This window comes from Schistocerca americana, chromosome 9, assembly GCF_021461395.2.
Source record: "Schistocerca americana isolate TAMUIC-IGC-003095 chromosome 9, iqSchAmer2.1, whole genome shotgun sequence".
Lineage (NCBI taxonomy): Eukaryota > Metazoa > Arthropoda > Insecta > Orthoptera > Acrididae > Schistocerca > Schistocerca americana.
The window spans coordinates 63,421,677-63,442,882 of NC_060127.1; the positions used below are offsets into that span (position 1 = coordinate 63,421,677).

Sequence of the window (21,206 nt, forward strand, 5' to 3'; positions counted from 1 at the left end):
CCATTGAGGAACAGGGTGCAAGCAACTGCAGATTGTGCAACATCTTGGAACAAATTATGCCTGTCGTCTCTGCTCTGAGGTCATACTTCACACATTCTAGTGACTGACAGAGAAGATTGGGAAGACCAGCCATGTGTATGGAGTCTCGACAAAGCTCACAATTTTCAGCACTGCCCCCAAAACTCATTGTGTGCCTTTGGTTCTGAGTCGAATGGAAGGACTGAACCAGAGACTTTGAAGGTTCTGTGACAAACTAAGCTGTGACTTCCTGGACTTGCGCCATAGGGTTGAGAACTGTAGGGTCCCCCCTAAATAGGTCAGTTTTGCACCACGTGTCAGAGGCTGCTACTCAGCTAGCTGACTGTGTGTAGGGTGCACACAAGGGTTTGTTTTAGATTAGACGACTCTCCATTCAGTCCAGATAATGAAAGCTGTAGGAAACCCAGAAGTATCAGTGGAAGATCGAAATAAATGCCTCCCGCAGGTGAGAGTATTAAAATCCTAATGGTAAACTGCTGAAGCGTTCGCAGCAAAGTGTCAGGGTTTGAAGTGCACATGAAAAGAAGTGGAGCTCACGTAAGACTGGGTACAGAAAGCTGGTTGAAATGTGAAATTGAAAGCAGTGAGATTTTTGGGGAAATTTAAGTGTAAATCAAAAGGCTAGGCAAATGGGGTGGTGTATTTGTCGCAGTAGAGAAGAACTCAAATCCACCAAGATAGAAATTGAAGCTTCATGTGAGATTGTTTGGGCAAGACGCTGTACCAGGAATGGGCATAAAATGATGATTGGATCCTTCTATTACCCACCACACTAATCTCCTGATGTAACTGAAAAATTTAGAGAAAAATTCAGTTCACTTGTATGCAAGTTCCCCCGTCATACTGTAATCATTGGTGGAGACTGTAATCATCCAACAATTAATTGGGAAAATTACTGTTTTGTTAGTGGAGGGCATGATAAGACATTCTGTGAAACATTACTAAATGCATTCTCAGAAAACTACCTAGAACAGATAGTTGCGAACTTCACTTACGATGAAAATACATTGGATCCAATGGCAACAATAGACCCTGTGCTCTTTGAGGATGGCCACCTCCAAACTGGTATCAATGACCATGACTCGATTGTGGCAACAATGATTGCCAAACTATAAAGGACAACTAATACCAGATTTACACTGATCAGCCAGACATTATGACCACTGACATACTATCGACATAAATCCACCCAGCTGATACCAGCATCACCTGGCGAGGAATTACTGCTAGTCACACGCTTGGTGCATGTAGAATTGGTGAGTGTGCTGTCTGTGTGTAGAATGGGGAAGTCACTTGATCTATCTGAGTTCAACCGTGGACTGGTTGTGATGGCCCAGAGGCTCAGCACGAGAATTTTGGAAACTGCATGACTTGTCAAGTGTTTGAAAAGAGTTGTGGTGAGTGTATTCAACATGTGACGAAACCAAGGTGAAATCACATCTAGGCGTTGTGAGGTTTGGGGGGGGGGGGGGGGGGGGGGGGTCACAGATGTCAGACGTTGTAGGCTGGGCAGGCTGGTAAAACAGGAAAAGTGGTGAACTGTGGCAGAACTAACAACAGAATTTTAATGTTGGACTGAGTAAAGGTGTATCTGAACACACAGTACACCAAACATTCCTAAAAATGGGCCTCTGTATCCGAAGACGCATGCATGTGTGAATGTTAACACTGTGACATTGGCAACTATGACTGAAATATGCACATGACCATTGGTACTGGATGTTGGTGCAGTGGCAGAGTGTTGCATGGTCTGATGAGTGCCGATACCTTCTTGATCAAGCTGATGGAAGTGCGCGAATCCATCGTCTTCCAGGCAAACAACTCCTTGACACCTGCACCATGGGAAGGGAACAAGCTGTCAGCAGCTCAGTTATGCTCTGGGGAACATTCAGGTGGGTATCCGTCGGTTCACTGGAGCTCATGGAAGGCGCCATGATGGCCCAGGTGTGTAGTACGCTGGTTGCAGACCATTTACATACCTTCGTGACAGTTGCGTTTTCCGATGGCATTGTCATTTTTCAGCAAGATAATGCACTGCGTTACAAGGCCAGGAGTGTGGTGGAGTGGTTCAAAGAACATACTGGCAAGTTGTAATTGATATGCTGGCTCCCAAACTTGCCAGACCTGAACCCAGTCGAACACATCTGGGATGTGATTGAACGTGACATCAGAACTCGTCGCTCCCCTCCTTGGAATTTACAGGAATTAGATGACTTGTGTGTGCAGATGTGATGCTAGCTCCATCCAGTGACATACCATACATTACTTCCATGTCATGACATGTCACTGCTGTTGTACATGCCAGAGGTGGACACACTGGCTATTAGGTGAGTGGTCATCATGTTGTAGTTGATCAGTGCATATTTTCAGTAAACTAAATAAAAAATCAGTAGTTTCGCATCACAGTGAGGAACTTTAAACTTTCAGCGCATATCAGGTGCACGTAGAGGAACTCTGGCTCATGTTTACAAGAAAATTCGACAACACACTGGATATACAGGGTGACTATAATTAATGTTAAACTTTCAAACTGTTGTAGAAGTAACACCACTGGTCAGAATTGTGTCAAATTGCAACAGAATATTATCGGAGAAGAGGGAAAACGTATGGCAGCAGAAAAATATAGTTACAAAATACACTCCTGGAAATGGAAAAAAGAACACATTGACACCGGTGTGTCAGACCCACCATACTTGCTCCGGACACTGCGAGAGGGCTGTACAAGCAATGATCACACGCACGGCACAGCGGACACACCAGGAACCGCGGTGTTGGCCGTCGAATGGCGCTAGCTGCGCAGCATTTGTGCACCGCCGCCGTCAGTGTCAGCCAGTTTGCCGTGGCATACGGAGCTCCATCGCAGTCTTTAACACTGGTAGCATGCCGCGACAGCATGGACGTGAACCGTATGTGCAGTTGACGGACTTTGAGCGAGGGCGTATAGTGGGCATGCGGGAGGCCGGGTGGACGTACCGCCGAATTGCTCAACACGTGGGGCGTGAGGTCTCCACAGTACATCGATGTTGTCGCCAGTGGTCGGCGGAAGGTGCACGTGCCCGTCGACCTGGGACCGGACCGCAGCGACGCACGGATGCACGCCAAGACCGTAGGATCCTACGCAGTGCCGTAGGGGACCGCACCGCCACTTCCCAGCAAATTAGGGACACCGTTGCTCCTGGGGTATCGGCGAGGACCATTCGCAACCGTCTCCAAGAAGCTGGGCTACGGTCCCGCACACCGTTAGGCCGTCTTCCGCTCACGCCCCAACATCGTGCAGCCCGCCTCCAGTGGTGTCGCGACAGGCGTGAATGGAGGGACGAATGGAGACGTGTCGTCTTCAGCGATGAGAGTCGCTTCTGCTTTGGTGCCAATGATGGTCGTATGCGTGTTTGGCGCCGTGCAGGTGAGCGCCACAATCAGGACTGCATACGACCGAGGCACACAGGGCCAACACCCGGCATCATGGTGTGGGGAGCGATCTCCTACACTGGCCGTACACCACTGGTGATCGTCGAGGGGACACTGAATAGTGCACGGTACATCCAAACCGTCATCGAACCCATCGTTCTACCATTCCTAGACCGGCAAGGGAACTTGCTGTTCCAACAGGACAATGCACGTCCGCATGTATCCCGTGCCACCCAACGTGCTCTAGAAGGTGTAAGTCAACTACCCTGGCCAGCAAGATCTCCGGATCTGTCCCCCATTGAGCACGTTTGGGACTGGATGAAGCGTCGTCTCACGCGGTCTGCACGTCCAGCACGAACGCTGGTCCAACTGAGGCGCCAGGTGGAAATGGCATGGCAAGCCGTTCCACAGGACTACATCCAGCATCTCTACGATCGTCTCCATGGGAGAATAGCAGCCTGCATTGCTGCGAAAGGTGGATATACACTGTACTAGTGCCGACATTGTGCATGCTCTGTTGCCTGTGTCTATGTGCCTGTGGTTCTGTCAGTGTGATCATGTGATGTATCTGACCCCAGGAATGTGTCAATAAAGTTTCCCCTTCCTGGGACAATGAATTCACGGTGTTCTTATTTCAATTTCCAGGAGTGTATAACAATAGATGGTGATGTAAGCACTATAATTTAATAGTCGTCAACTACAAATGACAGATGAACCATACAACAATGCTTAAAGTGTACAGTTGATGTTAAACAAACTGTACTACGCAGTGTGTATGGATGTACAGGTGTGATACTGTTAGCTACGTAAGCCCATCCACCGCAGCAAGGTCATGTCACATTGGATGGGAAAAATCGGTTTTTAATTGTCCCGAGGCCAAAAACAGCATAAAAAGCATCACACGCTTTGGTTTTTAATTGTCCTGAGGCCACAAACTGCATAAAAAAGCATTAATAACATCAGTTTTTAATTGTCCTAAGGCCAAAAAACTGCATAAAAAGCATTTGTCAGAATCACATCAGATTAGTAATTTATGTGTGACTGGTGCAAAACATGTTCAATACACTGTCCGTAGTTTTCTGCAACAAGTTTAAATCGAGAAACATGATGTTCCACAACTGATCGAAGTGTTTCCATGCGTGCCTTCAGTGCAGCTAAGTTTGCAATCAGAACAGTGAACACGACATCTTTCAGGAATCCCCACAGCCAGAAGTCACACAGATTGAGACCAGGGGATTGGGATGGCCAGGCTATAGGGAAATAGCAGCTGATAATTCTAGCATTTCCAAAATGGCACTTCAGCAGCTGCTTAACTGGATTTGCAATGTGTAGAGGTGCGCCATCTTGCATAAAAATGATCCCATCCACACTGTTGGGGAGCTGGAAAGACGTGCTTGTGCAAAAGACAATCGTAGCGCTTACCAATGATAGTACTGATAACAGGACCAGAAGCACTTGCCTCTTCGAAAAAATGTGGCTCTATGATAAATGATGCCGTAAACCCACACCACACAGTGACCTTTTCAGGATGAAGTGGTACTGGTTGATTTGCATGAGCATTTTCCATTGCCCTCATTCGACAGTTCTGTGTATTGACATATCCTGTCAGATGGAAGTGGGCTTCGTCCGTCCACAAAATCTTCCATGGCCAATCATTGTCCACTTCCATGCGAGCAAAAAATCTTGCTGGCAGGTCAACAGGAAGCAACTCATGCACATGGGTAATTTTGAATGGATGGCAAAGAAGGATGTTTCATAGGATTTTATGCATCGTGCTCAGGGTTATGTCCAATGCTCAGGCAATTCTCCATGCACTACACGTTTGCACACCACCCCCACTCGTCTCCTCGTGCATTGCTGTTTTTCTCTCTCTATAAGGTTGCACACCAAAAGAACCTGTCTTTTCGGATTTCTGAATCATTTTCCCCAGACCCACACCAGTCATCGGACCAATGCCTCTTTTCAAACCCTTCAGTGTCTAGAACTACTGCAGTGCAACGTGTGCACAGTCATAATTCTTGTAATACAGCTTTACGAGCAGAGTGAGATCCTGCATTGAGACAGTCATGGCGAACATCGCAGTCGCGAAAGGAGGAAAAGCCGTGTACCCGGTGTGTTTATACCAACTTCAATGGGTCATGCGCGTGACAGGTGTTTTCATTTACGTATTCTGACACATACAGCACCATCTATTGTTCAATTTTCATGCTACTTTTTTTCTTCTGCCATATGTTTCCCCCATTCTTCGATAATATTCCTTTGCAATTTGACGTCATTCTGACAAGTGGTGTTATTTCTACAGCATTTTGAAAGTTATAACTTCAATTATAATCATCCTGTATATATACCCAGTAGAACAGTCCGTAATGGGAGGAAACCTCCATGGTATACATTCACTGTAAAGAAACCTGTAAAGAAAGAGGTGTAAAACAAAGCATAGGGCAATAGATATAAGCTGAATAAAACGTATTTGGCTGTCGAGAGCAATGTGTGAGGCCTTCAATGACTACCATAACAGAATGTTGTCAAATGATCTTTCGCAGAAGTGAAAGACATTCGTGTCATATATAAAGGCTTTTAGTGGCACCAAAGTTAATGTCCAGTCCGTACCGAATGAGACAAGAACTGAAATTTGGGTAGCAAAGCAACTCCTCCAATTTAATCCCCACACCACTGGAAAGGTGAATGAAATAAGTATTAGTGTCAAGTGCACTAAGAAACAAATCAAATCTCTGGGGGCTTGATCCAATCCTTGTCAGATTCTGTACTGAATTTGTGATTGAATTAACCCTCCTTCTAATTATAATCTGTTGTAGATCCCTTGAACCAAAAACTATGCCCTGTTTTTGGAAGAAGAAAAAAAAAACACAGGTCACACCCATCTTCAAGAAGGTCAGTAGAAGTGATGGACAGAATTACCATCCAATATCCTTGACATTGATTTGTTGTACAGTCCTAGAACATATTTTGAGCTCAAACATAATGAGGTATCTTGAACACAATGACCTCCTCAATGCCAACCAATGTGGATTCCAAAATCATTGATCATGTGAAGCCCAACTTGCACTTTTCTCACATGACATCCTGAAATCTTAGGATCATGGCAGTCAAGTAGATACACTGTTTCTTGATTTCTGAAAAGTATTTAGCTCATTACCACACATATGCTTATTGTCAAAAGTGCTATCATATGGGGTATCAAGTGAAATTTATGACTGGGTCTGGGACATTTTTGTAGGGGGATGCAGGAGTCGTCGTCAGACATAGAAGTAACCTTGGGTGTACCCCAGGGACATGTGTTGGGACTCTTGCTGTACATTTTGTATATTAATGACCTTGCACACGATATTAATACGGTCATCAGACTTTTTGCAGATGATGCAGCTATCTGTAATGAAGTACTATCTGGAAGAAGTTGCATAAATAATCAGTCAGATCTTCATAAGATATCAAAGTGTTACAAAGATTGGCGACTTTCTTTAAATGTTCAGAAATATAAAACTGTGCACTTCACATAATGAGAAAATCTAATATCGTGTGACTATAGTATTAATGAGTCACTGTTGGAATCGGCCAACCATACAAATACCTGAGTGTAACACTTTGTAGGAGTATCAAATGGAATGAGCACATAGGCTCAGTTGTGAGTAAAGCAGGTGATACTAGACTTTGGTTCATTAGTAAAATACTGGGGAAATGCAATTGGTGTACAAAGGAGATTGCTAACAAATCACTCATGTGAGCCATCCTAGAATATTGCTTAAGTGTATTGGACCTGTGCCAGATAGGACTAACAGAGGGCTTGAATGGATACAGAGAAGGGCAGTACAAATAGTAACAGGTTTCTTTAATCTGTGGGAGAGTGTCACAGAAATACTGAAAGAACTGAACTGGAAGACGCTTGAAGAGAGACATAAATTGTCCCGAGAATATCAACAAAAACTTTTCAAGAACTGGATTCAGATGATTACTTCAGGAATATGCTAAAAACCCCTACATATTGCTCACACAGGGATCGTGAAGACAAATTACTGGTACAATGAGACGTGCCCTCTGCCTGCACCTCACGGTGGTTTGCAGAGTATAGATGTAGATGTAGATATCCATTCCGATGAAAAGTGACCTCGAGATGGGTTAACTCAACTGACAAATTCTCATGTTCTGAAATGATGTGGGCTCTGTGAACCAAGTTACGAAGTACCCCTTTATGCTGAGCTCCATGGTGACAAATATCATCCTGCAGATAAAAGCCAGTGAGAGTAGGCTTCCTATACAAAGCATGTCTTAATGTACCATCAACTTTCCCCCGACCAGCACATCTAGAAAGCGAAGGCAGCCGTTACTTTTCCATCTCCATCGTGAAACAAATATTTAGGTGGATTGATTTCAGGCATTCTAAAAGGTTGTTCATGTTCTCACTGCCATGACGCCAAACAGCAAAAGTATCGTCAACACATCTGAAAAAGTAATAATAAATTATAATTCAGTGTGCCAATTCCAAGGCACATTGCTGAAAGACCTCGATAAACAAATTTGCAATAATAGGTGATAGTTTGCTTCCCATCACAACTCCATTTGTCTGCTCATAGTACTGGTCATTGAATAAAAACTAAATGGAAGTTAACACCTGTTATGGCAAATTTGTTAATGGGAGAGTTCAAGGAATATGCTGTGGAGTCAGTGGCATTGATACCTGCAATTTATCAGATATTTGGACAATACTTGTGTTTGACATCATGGCAGTGAGAATTTGAACAACTTCTTAGAACACCTGAATATTCATTTCACGATGGAGGTGGAAAAGAATGGCTACCTCCTCTTTCATGATGTGTTGGTCGGGAGGGAGGTTGATGGTATGTTAAGACATGTTGTGTGTAGGAAGCCTACTCACACTGAAATTTATCTGCAAGATTATAGCTGTCACCATACAGCTCAGCACTAATGGGTACTTCGTAACTTGGTTCACAGGACCCACATCATTTCAGACCCTGAGAGTTTGTCAGCTGAGTTAGCCCATCTTGAGGTCACCTTGCATCAGAATGTATATAGTGAAAGACAGATCAGATGTGCTTTGTGCTATCGACCAGCAGTGCACCAGGTGGGTGATGATAATACCGAGTTGGTACCAAGGTGTAATGCCTTTCTGCCTTATGCAGGGAGCATTTCCAACAGGACTGGTCGTGTTTTATGAAAATAAGATGTGAAATGTGTTTCTCGACCACCACCTAAGATTAGGGTCCTTTTAGGTCCCATTAAAGATGACCTCAGTTTGCATGAGGTGAGTGCCTCTCATATTCCTTACAGTTGTGGCACGTCATATATTGGTCAGATTTTCAGGACTGTGGATGACTGGTCTTCTGATCATAACTAATCCTATGTGCCTCACACACACACACACACACACACACACACACACACACACACACACACTTTCAACAGCCGAGCAATTCTGCTATTACAGGACATTGTCTTGGTGCCAGTCGTCCTATGGAATATAACAATACGGTGGTTCTAGCCTGCACTTCCAGCTAGTGCGGTGGAATTATTAAGCAAACAGTTAACATTAAATTATATATATAGAGATAGAGGTTTTTGCTTAAATTCTGCATGGAATTGTGTTCTCCCCCTTATCAAAAAACAATACTGCTGCTCCATGTTTTCACTTACATTCTGTATGGAATCCTGCTGTCTCCCGTTTCAAAAAACAGAGGGACAGGTTTAAAGCTACCTAATCCCATGGTGGTTATTAATTTTCACTATTGACAACTTCTGACTTGTGAGTGGGTGGGGGGGGTGGGGTGGGGGGGGGTGGCAGAGGTGTCACCTGTGCACGTTTGTGTTACCTTTCAGGAATTGCTCTGTACGCTGAGGTTTTAAATTCCATTGCACAGCGCTTACTTGCTGCAATTTTACCTCGAAAATAACTGGGTGCGCACCTGTCAAATTATCGGCGGTTGTGATGGTCACTTTGCTGCCTTCCTATAAGTTATTTTAATTTGAATTATTTACACAATTCATCCTTTGCATTACACAGTGTTGAGTTACATATGATAGATAACAAAATGGTTGGCCTTGTTTATTAATTTCTTACTTTTTGGAACAATTATTACTGCTTGTATAAATGCATTCACAACAAAAAATAGTCTTAAGCAGCTTAGTATGTGCTGTCATCCATCTTAAAACAGTCAACTAGTTCCTTTAAGTAGATGTATTCCAGTAGATGGCATTGTTGTAATGATTCATGCTCACACAAAAAACAGTAAAATAAAAAAAATTGAAGGTACTAATTTTTAAAGAAATGATATGTGATATGACTATATGGGGTTCCTTTTTAGAATTGTGATGTTTAAGTTGCTATAAAAAGACCTCAAAATCTGAAACAGCAAAAATTTTAAATCGACCAATTAATTTTCTCTTTATTCTAGGTGAGGCGGGACATGTACCAGCCACGGGTGAAACCGAGGAAGAGAAGAAAGAGGAAGAGCTCAAAGGGAGTGGCCACTGCGAGGAATTCCATAGCTATGAAGGTAGTCAGTGAGAGGACTACAAGCACAAACAAATTTCAGCCCAACAGTACGATGTTCAGAGACACTTTTAAAAGCTGTGATGATTTGAAAACATCACCAATAGCTTTTAGTGGAGTAAAACTGGAATTGTGTTCCCAGGAGAACAGGGACAGCGGTGTAGCTTGCAGCCAGAGCAGTGGCGTGGCCTGTAGTCAGAGCACAGTTGCCTCTGCCCTGCCGGCAAGTGGCAAAGACAGTGACTCCAGCCTGAGTCCAGACTCTGGTGCCGATACTCGGGAATTCCATGGCATCAAGCTCTCCAGCACCAGAGAGCACAGTTTGAAAGTCAGCTCACTGGGACTTGACTTGAGACAAAGTGTTGATGTAGTCGATTTGTTAGCACGTGTCGCACGTCGAGAAGCTTGTGTGATTGCCTCACAGTCAAATAATTTACATCAAGACAGCAGTCAAATTGACTCATCATCACAGACATCATGTCGAGATGTTCAAAGAGCTGTTCATGCTGTGCGGACTTTGTATAGAAGTGTGGATAAAGTTGATGCTGTGGAGCCTTACATGAATCAATGTGTTGATGAAGTTAACACTGTGAATCCTTCCATGAGTCAGGGTGTTGATGAAGTTGACACTGTGCATCCTTCGACTGTTCAGGGTGTTGATGAAGTCGACGCTGTGCATCCTTCCATGAGTCAGGGTGTTGATGAAGTTGACGCTGTGCATCCTTCCACGAGTCAGGGTGTTGACGAAGTCGACGCTGTGCATCCTTCCACAAGTCAGGGTGTTGACGAAGTCGATGCTGTGCATCCTTCCACGAGTCAGGGTGTCGATGAAGTCGACGCTGTGCATCCTTCCACGAGTCAGGGTGTCGATGAAGTCGACGCTGTGCATCCTTCCACGAGTCAGGGTGTCCATGAAGTCGACGCTGACCATCCTTCCACGAGTCAGGCTGTCGATGAAGTCGACGCTGACCATCCTTCCACGAGTCAGGGTGTCGATGAAGTCGACGCTGACCATCCTTCCACGAGTCAGGGTGTCGATGAAGTCGACGCTGACCATCCTTCCACGAGTCAGGGTGTCGATGAAGTCGACGCTGTGCATCCTTCCACGAGTCAGGGTGTCGATGAAGTCGACACTGTGCATCCTTCCACGAGTCAGGGTGTCGATGAAGTCGACACTGTGCATCCTTCCACGAGTCAGGGTGTCGATGAAGTCGACACTGTGCATCCTTCCACGAGTCAGGGTGTCGATGAAGTCGACACTGTGCATCCTTCCACGAGTCAGGGTGTCGATGAAGTCGACGCTGTGCATCCTTCCACGAGTCAGGGTGTCGATGAAGTCGACGCTGTGCATCCTTCCACGAGTCAGGGTGTTGATGAAATTGACTCTGTGCGGCCTTCCGCGAGTCAGGATGCTGATGAAATTGACTCTGTGCGACCTTCCATGAGTCAAAGTGTTAATGAAGTTGACTCTGCGTGCCCTTGCACAAGTTGGGGTGTTGATAAAGTTGATGCTGTTTGGCCTTCTGTGAGTCAGGGTGTTGATGAAGTGGACACTGGGCAGCAACACATAAGTCGGATTGTTGATGAGGTTGACTATGTGCAGCATTCCAGTAAGGGAAGTGTCTGTGAACTGCGCTCTGTGAAAACTCAGACTGATCTCTGCTTCATTTCAAAGAGTGACGTTCCAAAAGAAAAGCCCATTGTTGATGTCGATAAATGTATGACGTGTTATTCAAGATCACTGGATGGAATTTTTGTGCATTCGAAATATGCACATATGTGCTGTTGCTATAAATGCACAGTGAGAGTGTGGAAAACTACAAAACGTTGTCCTCTATGTAATTGTAAAGTGATGAACGTGCTACGCTTGTTCAAAGGATGTTGAAAATGTGAGGTAAGATATGTGTGTGTGTGTGTGTGTGTGTGTGTGTGTGTGTGTGTGTGTGTGTGTGTGTGTGGAAATTAAAATCCCATAAAGTGCAATGTTGCAGAATGCTAGACTTGTCGTACTAGTGAAACACAGTGCTAGTAGTATAGTGCTTTTGGCATTGCAACTCTCAAAGAGCTTTTTGTTAATTTTCTGTTACTGCCAGCTGAATACAGGTTCACATTCTTCTGTGCAGTCACTTTCAAATTAGTGGATGTGTGTTTCTTTCTCCTATCTGGTGAAAAGTGGCTAGTAAAGGCACATTATTCTGGCCTATGTAGCAAATGATCGGACACCCACATAACAGTTTTTCAGATATGCATCTTTAAAATGTATGAAGCATAGAGCTCATGGCACATAAAAGATGCAGATTGATAATTTGGAAAACGTATGTGAGAGAGAGAGAGAGAGAGAGAGAGAGAGAGAGAGAGAGAGAGAGAGAGATGGACTGCTTGATGAGTACATTGTATTACATTCATTGCTGACTGCCTTAGTGGTGTGACGTTTTCTCTTGTGTAGACTTCGTGTTCTTCCCAAGAGTTCCCTTACATGCAATGAAATGAACGGAATGGTGCAATATAGAACAGCAATTTGTGCCCATTTAGCCTTCTTTTTGTATGACGTATGTGGTGTTTAAAAATTTATGCAAAGAACAGTGTAACAATATATCAATGTTCTGTTGTAAGAATAATTTATTTTTGCTGTTGATGAGATCTCATTATGTAGTAAAATGTTGAATTTTTGATCTAATAAAGTTGTTAACTTGTTTTTGTACAAGTGTTTCTCACTGTCTGCTGGCTAATACACTCCTGGAAATTGAAATAAGAACACCGTGAATTCATTGTCCCAGGAAGGGGAAACTTTATTGACACATTCCTGGGGTCAGATACATCACATGATCACACTGACAGAACCACAGGCACATAGACACAGGCAACAGAGCATGCACAATGTCGGCACTAGTACAGTGTATATCCACCTTTCGCAGCAATGCAGGCTGCTATTCTCCCATGGAGACGATCGTAGAGATGCTGGATGTAGTCCTGTGGAACGGCTTGCCATGCCATTTCCACCTGGCGCCTCAGTTGGACCAGCGTTCGTGCTGGACGTGCAGACCGCATGAGACGACGCTTCATCCAGTCCCAAACATGCTCAATGGGGGACAGATCCGGAGATCTTGCTGGCCAGGGTAGTTGACTTACACCTTCTAGAGCACGTTGGGTGGCACGGGATACATGCGGACGTGCATTGTCCTGTTGGAACAGCAAGTTCCCTTGCCGGTCTAGGAATGGTAGAACGATGGGTTCGATGACGGTTTGGATGTACCGTGCACTATTCAGTGTCCCCTCGACGATCACCAGTGGTGTACGGCCAGTGTAGGAGATCGCTCCCCACACCATGATGCCGGGTGTTGGCCCTGTGTGCCTCGGTCGTATGCAGTCCTGATTGTGGCGCTCACCTGCACGGCGCCAAACACGCATACGACCATCATTGGCACCAAAGCAGAAGCGACTCTCATCGCTGAAGACGACACGTCTCCATTCGTCCCTCCATTCACGCCTGTCGCGACACCACTGGAGGCGGGCTGCACGATGTTGGGGCGTGAGCGGAAGACGGCCTAACGGTGTGCGGGACCGTAGCCCAGCTTCTTGGAGACGGTTGCGAATGGTCCTCGCCGATACCCCAGGAGCAACGGTGTCCCTAATTTGCTGGGAAGTGGCGGTGCGGTCCCCTACGGCACTGCGTAGGATCCTACGGTCTTGGCGTGCATCCATGCGTCGCTGCGGTCCGGTCCCAGGTCGACGGGCACGTGCACCTTCCGCCGACCACTGGCGACAACATCGATGTACTGTGGAGACCTCACGCCCCACGTGTTGAGCAATTCGGCGGTACGTCCACCCGGCCTCCCGCATGCCCACTATACGCCCTTGCTCAAAGTCCGTCAACTGCATATACGGTTCACGTCCACGCTGTCGCGGCATGCTACCAGTGTTAAAGACTGCGATGGAGCTCCGTATGCCACGGCAAACTGGCTGACACTGACGGCGGCGGTGAACAAATGCTGCGCAGCTAGCGCCATTCGACGGCCAACACCGTGGTTCCTGGTGTGTCCGCTGTGCCGTGCGTGTGATCATTGCTTGTACAGCCCTCTCGCAGTGTCCGGAGCAAGTATGGTGGGTCTGACACACCGGTGTCAATGTGTTCTTTTTTCCATTTCCAGGAGTGTAGTTGACAGTCAATGGTTTTTAACACTGTATGGTAAACAGAGGAGTGAGTGTAATTGTGGAAATAGCTGTGACAGCCCTGATGCCAAACAGTAAAAGTGCCATCAAAAAGTAAGTTTCATTGTTTTGAGAGAGAGAAAAAAGAGACCCAAGAAAGAACTGCAGCATCCTCTGGATTGTTAAGACATTTTGTTTGTTAGTGAAATCAGTGTTCCTTGAGCCTGTCTTGTTTCACGTGAAATTTCTGGACATGAATGGTGTTGTGAAACATATACCTTCTTCAGTAATTGAACAACACAGCCTTGAGTCCCCTATGGAGAACATGCTAAAAACAGCTCCACCACATATTTACTCCGGTGTGAAGCTTGTCATAGCAATTGACACCCTTGTGGAGAGAGTAGTATCTGTGTTTCGTCTGTGTTTCGTACCATTTATCCTGATGTCATCCCCCGCCCCCTTTCCCCCTCTAGATGTCATTTGTGTCACAAAGTGTTTACGAATTTACCTCTTGTGTACAAATTACCTCCATTATTCACAACACAATGTAACTGTTCACATTTTAACACAGACACCAGCTAATAGTAGCACACCACTGCCGTCAAAGTGCATCATTGCTGACCAACAACATATCATTTGCAATGCACACACACACTTATCTCTAAGCACTGATATGAAATTGTTCAAATCAGGTGGTTTTCTGGTGTGCATTTTCTATTTCAGATACCCCACAGAAAGAAATCTGATAGGATCATGCCTGTACGCATTGGTGGCTGCTCAACATTTCTGTGGTGTCCAAAAACACAGCCTGAAAAAGCATTTTCAAATTATTCTTGTGAATGCAGTCCAAAATGTGGAGGTGCACCATTCTGCAGAAACTACACATTGTCCACATCATCTCAGTTTGCAACAAGGATGTGAACAAAAGTTTGTAGTGCGTGCAGAGACCTTGCCGCATTCATTGTTCCACGAAGAATGTTCTCGAGGAATTATCCCCCTGGCAGATGAGATACAGAAAACCTTAATATGATATTAGTAAACTACAGGAGCGTCTGACAAAGGATCCCAGAATTAGTATCACTTTTCAAAGGTTATAATACCCAGAAAGTATGAGGAACAGAAAGTTGGTTGAAACCGGAAGTGAATAGTAATGAGATACTGGGTTCAGATTGAAATATTTATCATAAGGATTGGGTAGTCGCCAATTGTGGGGTGTATTTATTGCAGTAAAGAATTTGACATCTGGCAAGGTAATCACGGTTTCTGAATGTAATTTAAACATCGAAGGTTGGTCAAAAATGGTAATTGGATACTTTTATAGACTGCCTGGGTCAGGAGCTATAGTGATAGAGCATTTCAGAGGAAACCTGCAAATTATCATTAATAATTTTCCTGATGAAGCTGTTGTAATAGGGGGTGACTTCAATTTGACAGGTATAGATTGGGAGAGTCATGTCGCCAAGACTGGTGGCAGAGACAGAGAGTTGTGTGACAGTATTCTGAATGTGTTGTCCGAAAATTACTTTGAGCAGATAACTCGAGAACCAACTTGTGAAAGTAACATCTTAAACCTCCTAGCAACAAACGGACTTGAACTTATCGAACAGTAAGTTTAGAGGAAGGTATCAGTGATCATTAGGCAGCTGTGACTATGGATTTATCAGGGAATGGTAAGAAACCTACAATAATGGTGTGGATTGAAGCAGTGAATGAAAATTTTTGCCAGTGCCAGGATTCAAATCTGAGTCTCCTGCTTCCTAGGCAGAAGCACTATCCTTAGCACTACATTGGCTCTCCAGTTACCGTAGCTGTAAAGACTACCCTAGCATGTCTCCCTCCCCAATACAAACTCCAATTCACAATCAGACCATTGCTCTTCACCTTCTAAACTCGCTTCAGTATTGACTCTGGTTCAAATCCGGGCACCGACACAAATTTTAATTCATTGCCTCAGCCTACGTCATCATCATTGTAGATGGTGAGACTCAATATGTCTCAGGAACATCACCGATATATGATTAATGTTAAGAAAGATAGGAAACTATTTTTACTCACCAAGAGTGACCGCATACAAATTGCAAAGTATCTGAGCAGCTAGCATTAAATATTCAGTGCTGAGAATGAAACACCAAAAGCCTTACGCATTATACAAGTATGTTCTGAATGAAGTCTTAAGAGATGAGAAAGACCCACTGAGGTTTAAAAGCTGTGTTAGAAAACTGCTACATAAACAAAGAGGACTTTACCACAGATTCAAGAGAAGCCAAAACCTAGCTGACAAACAAAAGCTGAACAAAGCAAAAAATTAGTGTAAAGAGAGCAACGATAGAAGGATTTAGTGACTTTGAAAGTAAAATTTTGTCAACCGATCGGAGTAAAAACACTAAGAGGTTTTGGTCTTAGGTAAAATCAGTAGGTGGTTCAAAATCCTGTGTTCATTCACTCAGTGACCATGCTGGCACCGATACAGGAGATAACAGAGAAAAGACCGAAATATTGAATTTGGTCTTCTGAAATTGTTCCGCCGCAGAAGATCGTAACACAGTCCCTCCTTTCAATTATCGTACAGACGTCAAAATGCAGGTATGGAGGTAACCGATCATGGAATAGAAAAACCACTACAATCACTTAGCTGTGGAGAGACTTCAGGACCAGATGAGATGTCTTAAGAGATTCTACAAATATTATGCAAAAAAACTTGCTCCACTTCTAGCAACAATTTATTGTTGATCACTAGAGCAGTGGGGGGTACCCATCAACTGGAAAAAAGCGCAGTCAGTTCCATTCTCAAAAAGGGTCGTAGGAAAGCTGCAAATAATTATAGCCCTATATCATTAATGGCATTCTGTTGTAGACTTTTGGAACATGTTTTATGCTCAAGAATTATGATGCTTTTGGGGAATGAAAATCCCCTCTCTAAAAATGAGCATGGATTCTACAAATAGAGATCTCATGAAACTCAGCTCACTCTGTTCTTCCATAAGATCCATAGGGATATAGAGAGCACATCAACTTCAAGAGGGTGTTTGACACCGTCCCACATTGCCATTTAGTGAAAAAAATTTACAAGCTTACTGAATATCGAATGAGATTTGTGACTGGAATAAAGATTCGTTGCAGACAGAACTCAATATATCACTTTTTAATGGAGCAGAATCCACAGATGTAAAGGTTATTTCCGGAGTACCCCAAGGAACTGTGATCGTACTGTTACTGATTACAGCATATATAAATGATTTAGTAGAAAGCGTTTGAAGCACTTTAAGACTGCTCTCGAATGATGTGGTTGTCTGTAAGAAAGTAGCAGTGCCAGAAGAGAATATAAATTTGCAGAATGACCTGCACAGGATTGATGAAAGATGCAGGCTCTGTCAGTTGACCCTGAATGTAAATAAATACAACATATGCATAAATAGGAAAAGAAATCCACAACTACACTACTGATGATGAATTGCTGGAAACGTTTCTATCATAAAACATGTAGGAGTAACTATCCAGAGTAACCTTTAGTGGATTGACCACATAAAACAAATGGTAGGAAACGCAGATGCCAGGCTGGGTTTCACCAATGTGGGACATTTACCAGGTAGGACTGGTAGAAGAGAGAGAGAGAGAGAGAGAAGTTCCAGTGAAGAGCGGCATGTTTTGTCACAGGATCATTTAGTCAGACTGAGAGCATTACAGAGATGCTCAACACACTCCATTGGCAGATGTTACAAGAGAGGCATTGTGCATCACGGAGAGGTTTACTACCAAAATTTCGAGAGCGCGCGTTCTGGGAAGTCGGACAACAATTACTTCCTCCCACGTACAGCTCGCGGAAAGACCACGACGAGAAAATTTGTGAAATTAGAGCTAATACAAAGGCTTACCGGTAATCATTCTTCCCATGTGTCATTCGTGAGTGGAACAAAGTAGAGAGCTTCAGTCAGTCGTACCAGAAGCACCCTCTGCCACTGTTAGATGGATTGTGAAGTGTGATGTGTATGTAAATGTACATTTGTGGACCAATAAATCATCATGAATACCACACCACACTATCTACTGCAGCTTCAGGATTGTTCGTGGTAGAAGCCCAATAATGGCTGTCTGTGAAGCCACCCACAAGGAACATGGCTTTGTACTAGTTCATGTTCCATCCATTGTAATTTGGATTCATCAAACATCCTAACATCAGCGTTCCCCACTCACAGTGCTTGGATTAAGTTTGGTTATCATGGCCTCTAATTAATCTCCTTCATTATCTGTCAGACCAATCCGTATCATAAGCTGGAGTCTCAGTGATGTGGTCTGTGGTACTTCTCAGCACTTTGTGCACAGCAGTGTTACCTTCAGCCTCTTCCGTGATAAGTGTCTTCGTGGGGCCAGCACCCTTTTGGTGAGAAACAGAACACATACACAACAAATTCACAAGCAGTCTCTCTCTCTCTCTCTCTCTCTCTCTCTCTCTCTCTCTGAAGTGTTCAACCCCGAGATTGGTTTGCAGAAATATTCCATTCTGCCTTCCTCTCTGTTTCTGTGTATGTAGTGTATCCAACATCATTCATCTGCATGTATGACATCCTTGGGCATCCAAAGGGATTCCTCCCCTCAATAGCGCCTTCCGTTATTACCCCTGTGATGTTACTGTGTCTTAAAATAAGTTCGTTTCATCTTCTTTGGATGTGCTTCCACAGAAATGCGATTTCCTGTACTCTTTTCAGCACCTCTCCATTGATCACTCTGTCTCTCTAGCTGGTCCTCTTCATCCTTTTGCAGCACCAGATCTCCAGGGCTTCTAACCGTCTTCTCTCTTGGTTTCCTACTGTCCAAGTGTCTCATCCTGTAGCGACACACTCCAAACAAATGCTTTCATAACCCGTTCCCTTATTTCCAGACTAATGTTCCTGCTGGTGAATAAGTTCTTTCATAAACTGAATGCAATTTCAGCCTGTATTATTCTGCTCACTGTTACTTTCCAGCTTCTACCATCCCTTGTAATCTTGCTTCCCAAATAGGTAAATTCCTCTATCATTTCTAGCTCTTCTCTTCCACTTCTTATTCTTAAAAGGTTCGTATTCTTCTTTGTTTCTAACAGAACAGAAATGAAACAAAATTGGGCTGCAATAGTGGATCACTCTATATGCTTCCAGTATTGCTGCTGATTATGGAGGAGAACAAACATGTAAGGTCTATTGACACACACTCCCACTCTCCCCCCAGGATGGAATCAGCTCTCTGTGTTGAGAGTAAATTATATATGTAAGTGTGAGATAGCATTGTAATTATTTGCGTAGCATGTATCTGAGGCGGGACATGGGTACCAACCCAGTATTCACTTAGTGCATGTGAGAGACGGCCTACGCCTACGTCTATACTCTGCAAACCACTGAGAAGTGCGTGGCTGAGGGTACGTGCCATTGTACCGGTTATTAGGGTTTCTTGCTGTTCCATTCACATTTGGAGTGTTGGAAGAATGCATGTTTAAATGCCTGTGTGTGTGCTGTAATTAATCAGATCTTGTCCTCAGGATTCCTATGAGAGTTATACGTAGGGTATTTTAGTATAATCCTGCTGTAATCATTCAAATCCCGTTCTCAAATCTTTGTAAATAGGCTTTCTTGAGATAGCATATGTCTGTCTTCAAGAGCCTGCCAGTTCAGTTTCTTCAGTATCTCTTTGACTCTCATGTGGGTCAAAGAAACCTTTGACCATTTGTGCTGGTCTTCATTGTATAAGTTCTATATCACCTGTTAGTCCTATATGGTAGGGGTTCTACACACTTTAGCAGTTTTGTAGAATGGGTTACATGAGTGATTTGTTAGCAATCTCCTTTGTAGACTGATTGCGTTTCCTCAATATTCTATCAATAAACTAAAGTGTATCACATGCATTACCTACAACAGAGCCAGCGTGATCATTCAATTTCGTACTCCTACGAATTGTTCCAGCCAGGTATTTTTATGAGTTTTACACTTCCAGCTGTGGCTTATTGATATTGATATTTTTTAAGTGCACAATTTTATATTTCTGAACATTTAAAGAAAGTTGCCAATCTTTGCACCACTTGGAAATCTTATCCAAATCATACTGAATATTTATACATCTTCTTTCAGACAATTCATTATAGATAACTGCATAACCTGCAAAAAGTCTGAGTTTACTATTAATACTGTCTTCAAGATCATTAATATACAACATAAATAGCAAGGGTCTTACCACACTTCCCAGGGTCACATCCGAAGTTACCTCTACAACAGACAATGACTCTCCATCTAAGATAACGAGCTGCATCCTGCCTACCAAAAAGCTCTCAATCCAGTCACGAATTCCACTTGATACCCCATATGATGGTACTTTTGACAATAAGCATAGGTGTTGTATGGAGCCAGATGCTTTTTGGAAGTCAAGAAATACTGCATCTACCAGACTGCCTTGATCCGAAGCTTCCAGTATGTTGTATGAGAAAAGTGAGAGTTGGGTTTCACATGTTGATGTTTTTGGAAGTCATGATGGCTGGCATTGAAGCAGGTATTCCGTTCAAGATAGTTCATTGTGTTTGAGCTCAGAATATGTTCTATGATTGTATAACAAACAGATGTCAAGGATTGGGTGGTAATTTTTTGGATGACTTCTACTACCGTTCTGGGAACTGGTTGTGACCTGTTCTGTCTTCAAACTATTTTTTTGCCAAAGGGATGTACAGCAGATTATAGTCAGAAGAGGGAATAACTTGGCCACAAATGCAGTATAGAAATAGAACTGATAGGGGTTCCATTGGTCCTTCATGCTTTGTTTAGTTTCAAGGATTTCAGCTGTTCCTCAACACCACTGACACTTAACACTTACTTTGCTCTCCTTTTCAGTGGAACGAGGATTAAGTTGGAGCATTTCTCCTGTGTTTTCCTTGTAAAGAAACATTTGAAAACTGAATTAAGTATTTCATCTTTTGCTTTGCTCATTTTCAGTGCCTGTCTCATTTGTATGTCACTGGAGCCACTAACAGTCTTTACATATGAGCGGAATTGCTTTTGAGTTTTGGGAAAGATCATTTGTTGGTATTCTGTTCCAGTAATGATTGCAAGTGTCATGTGCTGATCTCTTGGCA

General features: G+C 43.7%; 1 protein-coding gene across 2 annotated transcripts in view; it reads left to right on the top strand.

Moving 5' to 3' along the window:
- Positions 1–21,206, top strand: part of LOC124551206 — a 128,827-nt gene that overhangs the window by 92,141 nt on the left and 15,480 nt on the right. The window contains exon 6 of one of the 2 annotated variants that reach the window (XM_047126197.1): positions 9,873–11,864. In XM_047126197.1, coding sequence (XP_046982153.1) covers positions 9,873–11,855 — 1,983 coding nt within the window. In that variant the 3' untranslated portion in view covers positions 11,856–11,864. Of the gene's footprint in view, positions 1–9,872; positions 11,926–21,206 lie in introns of those variants that run through there. The other variant, XM_047126196.1, reaches the window with a different exon arrangement.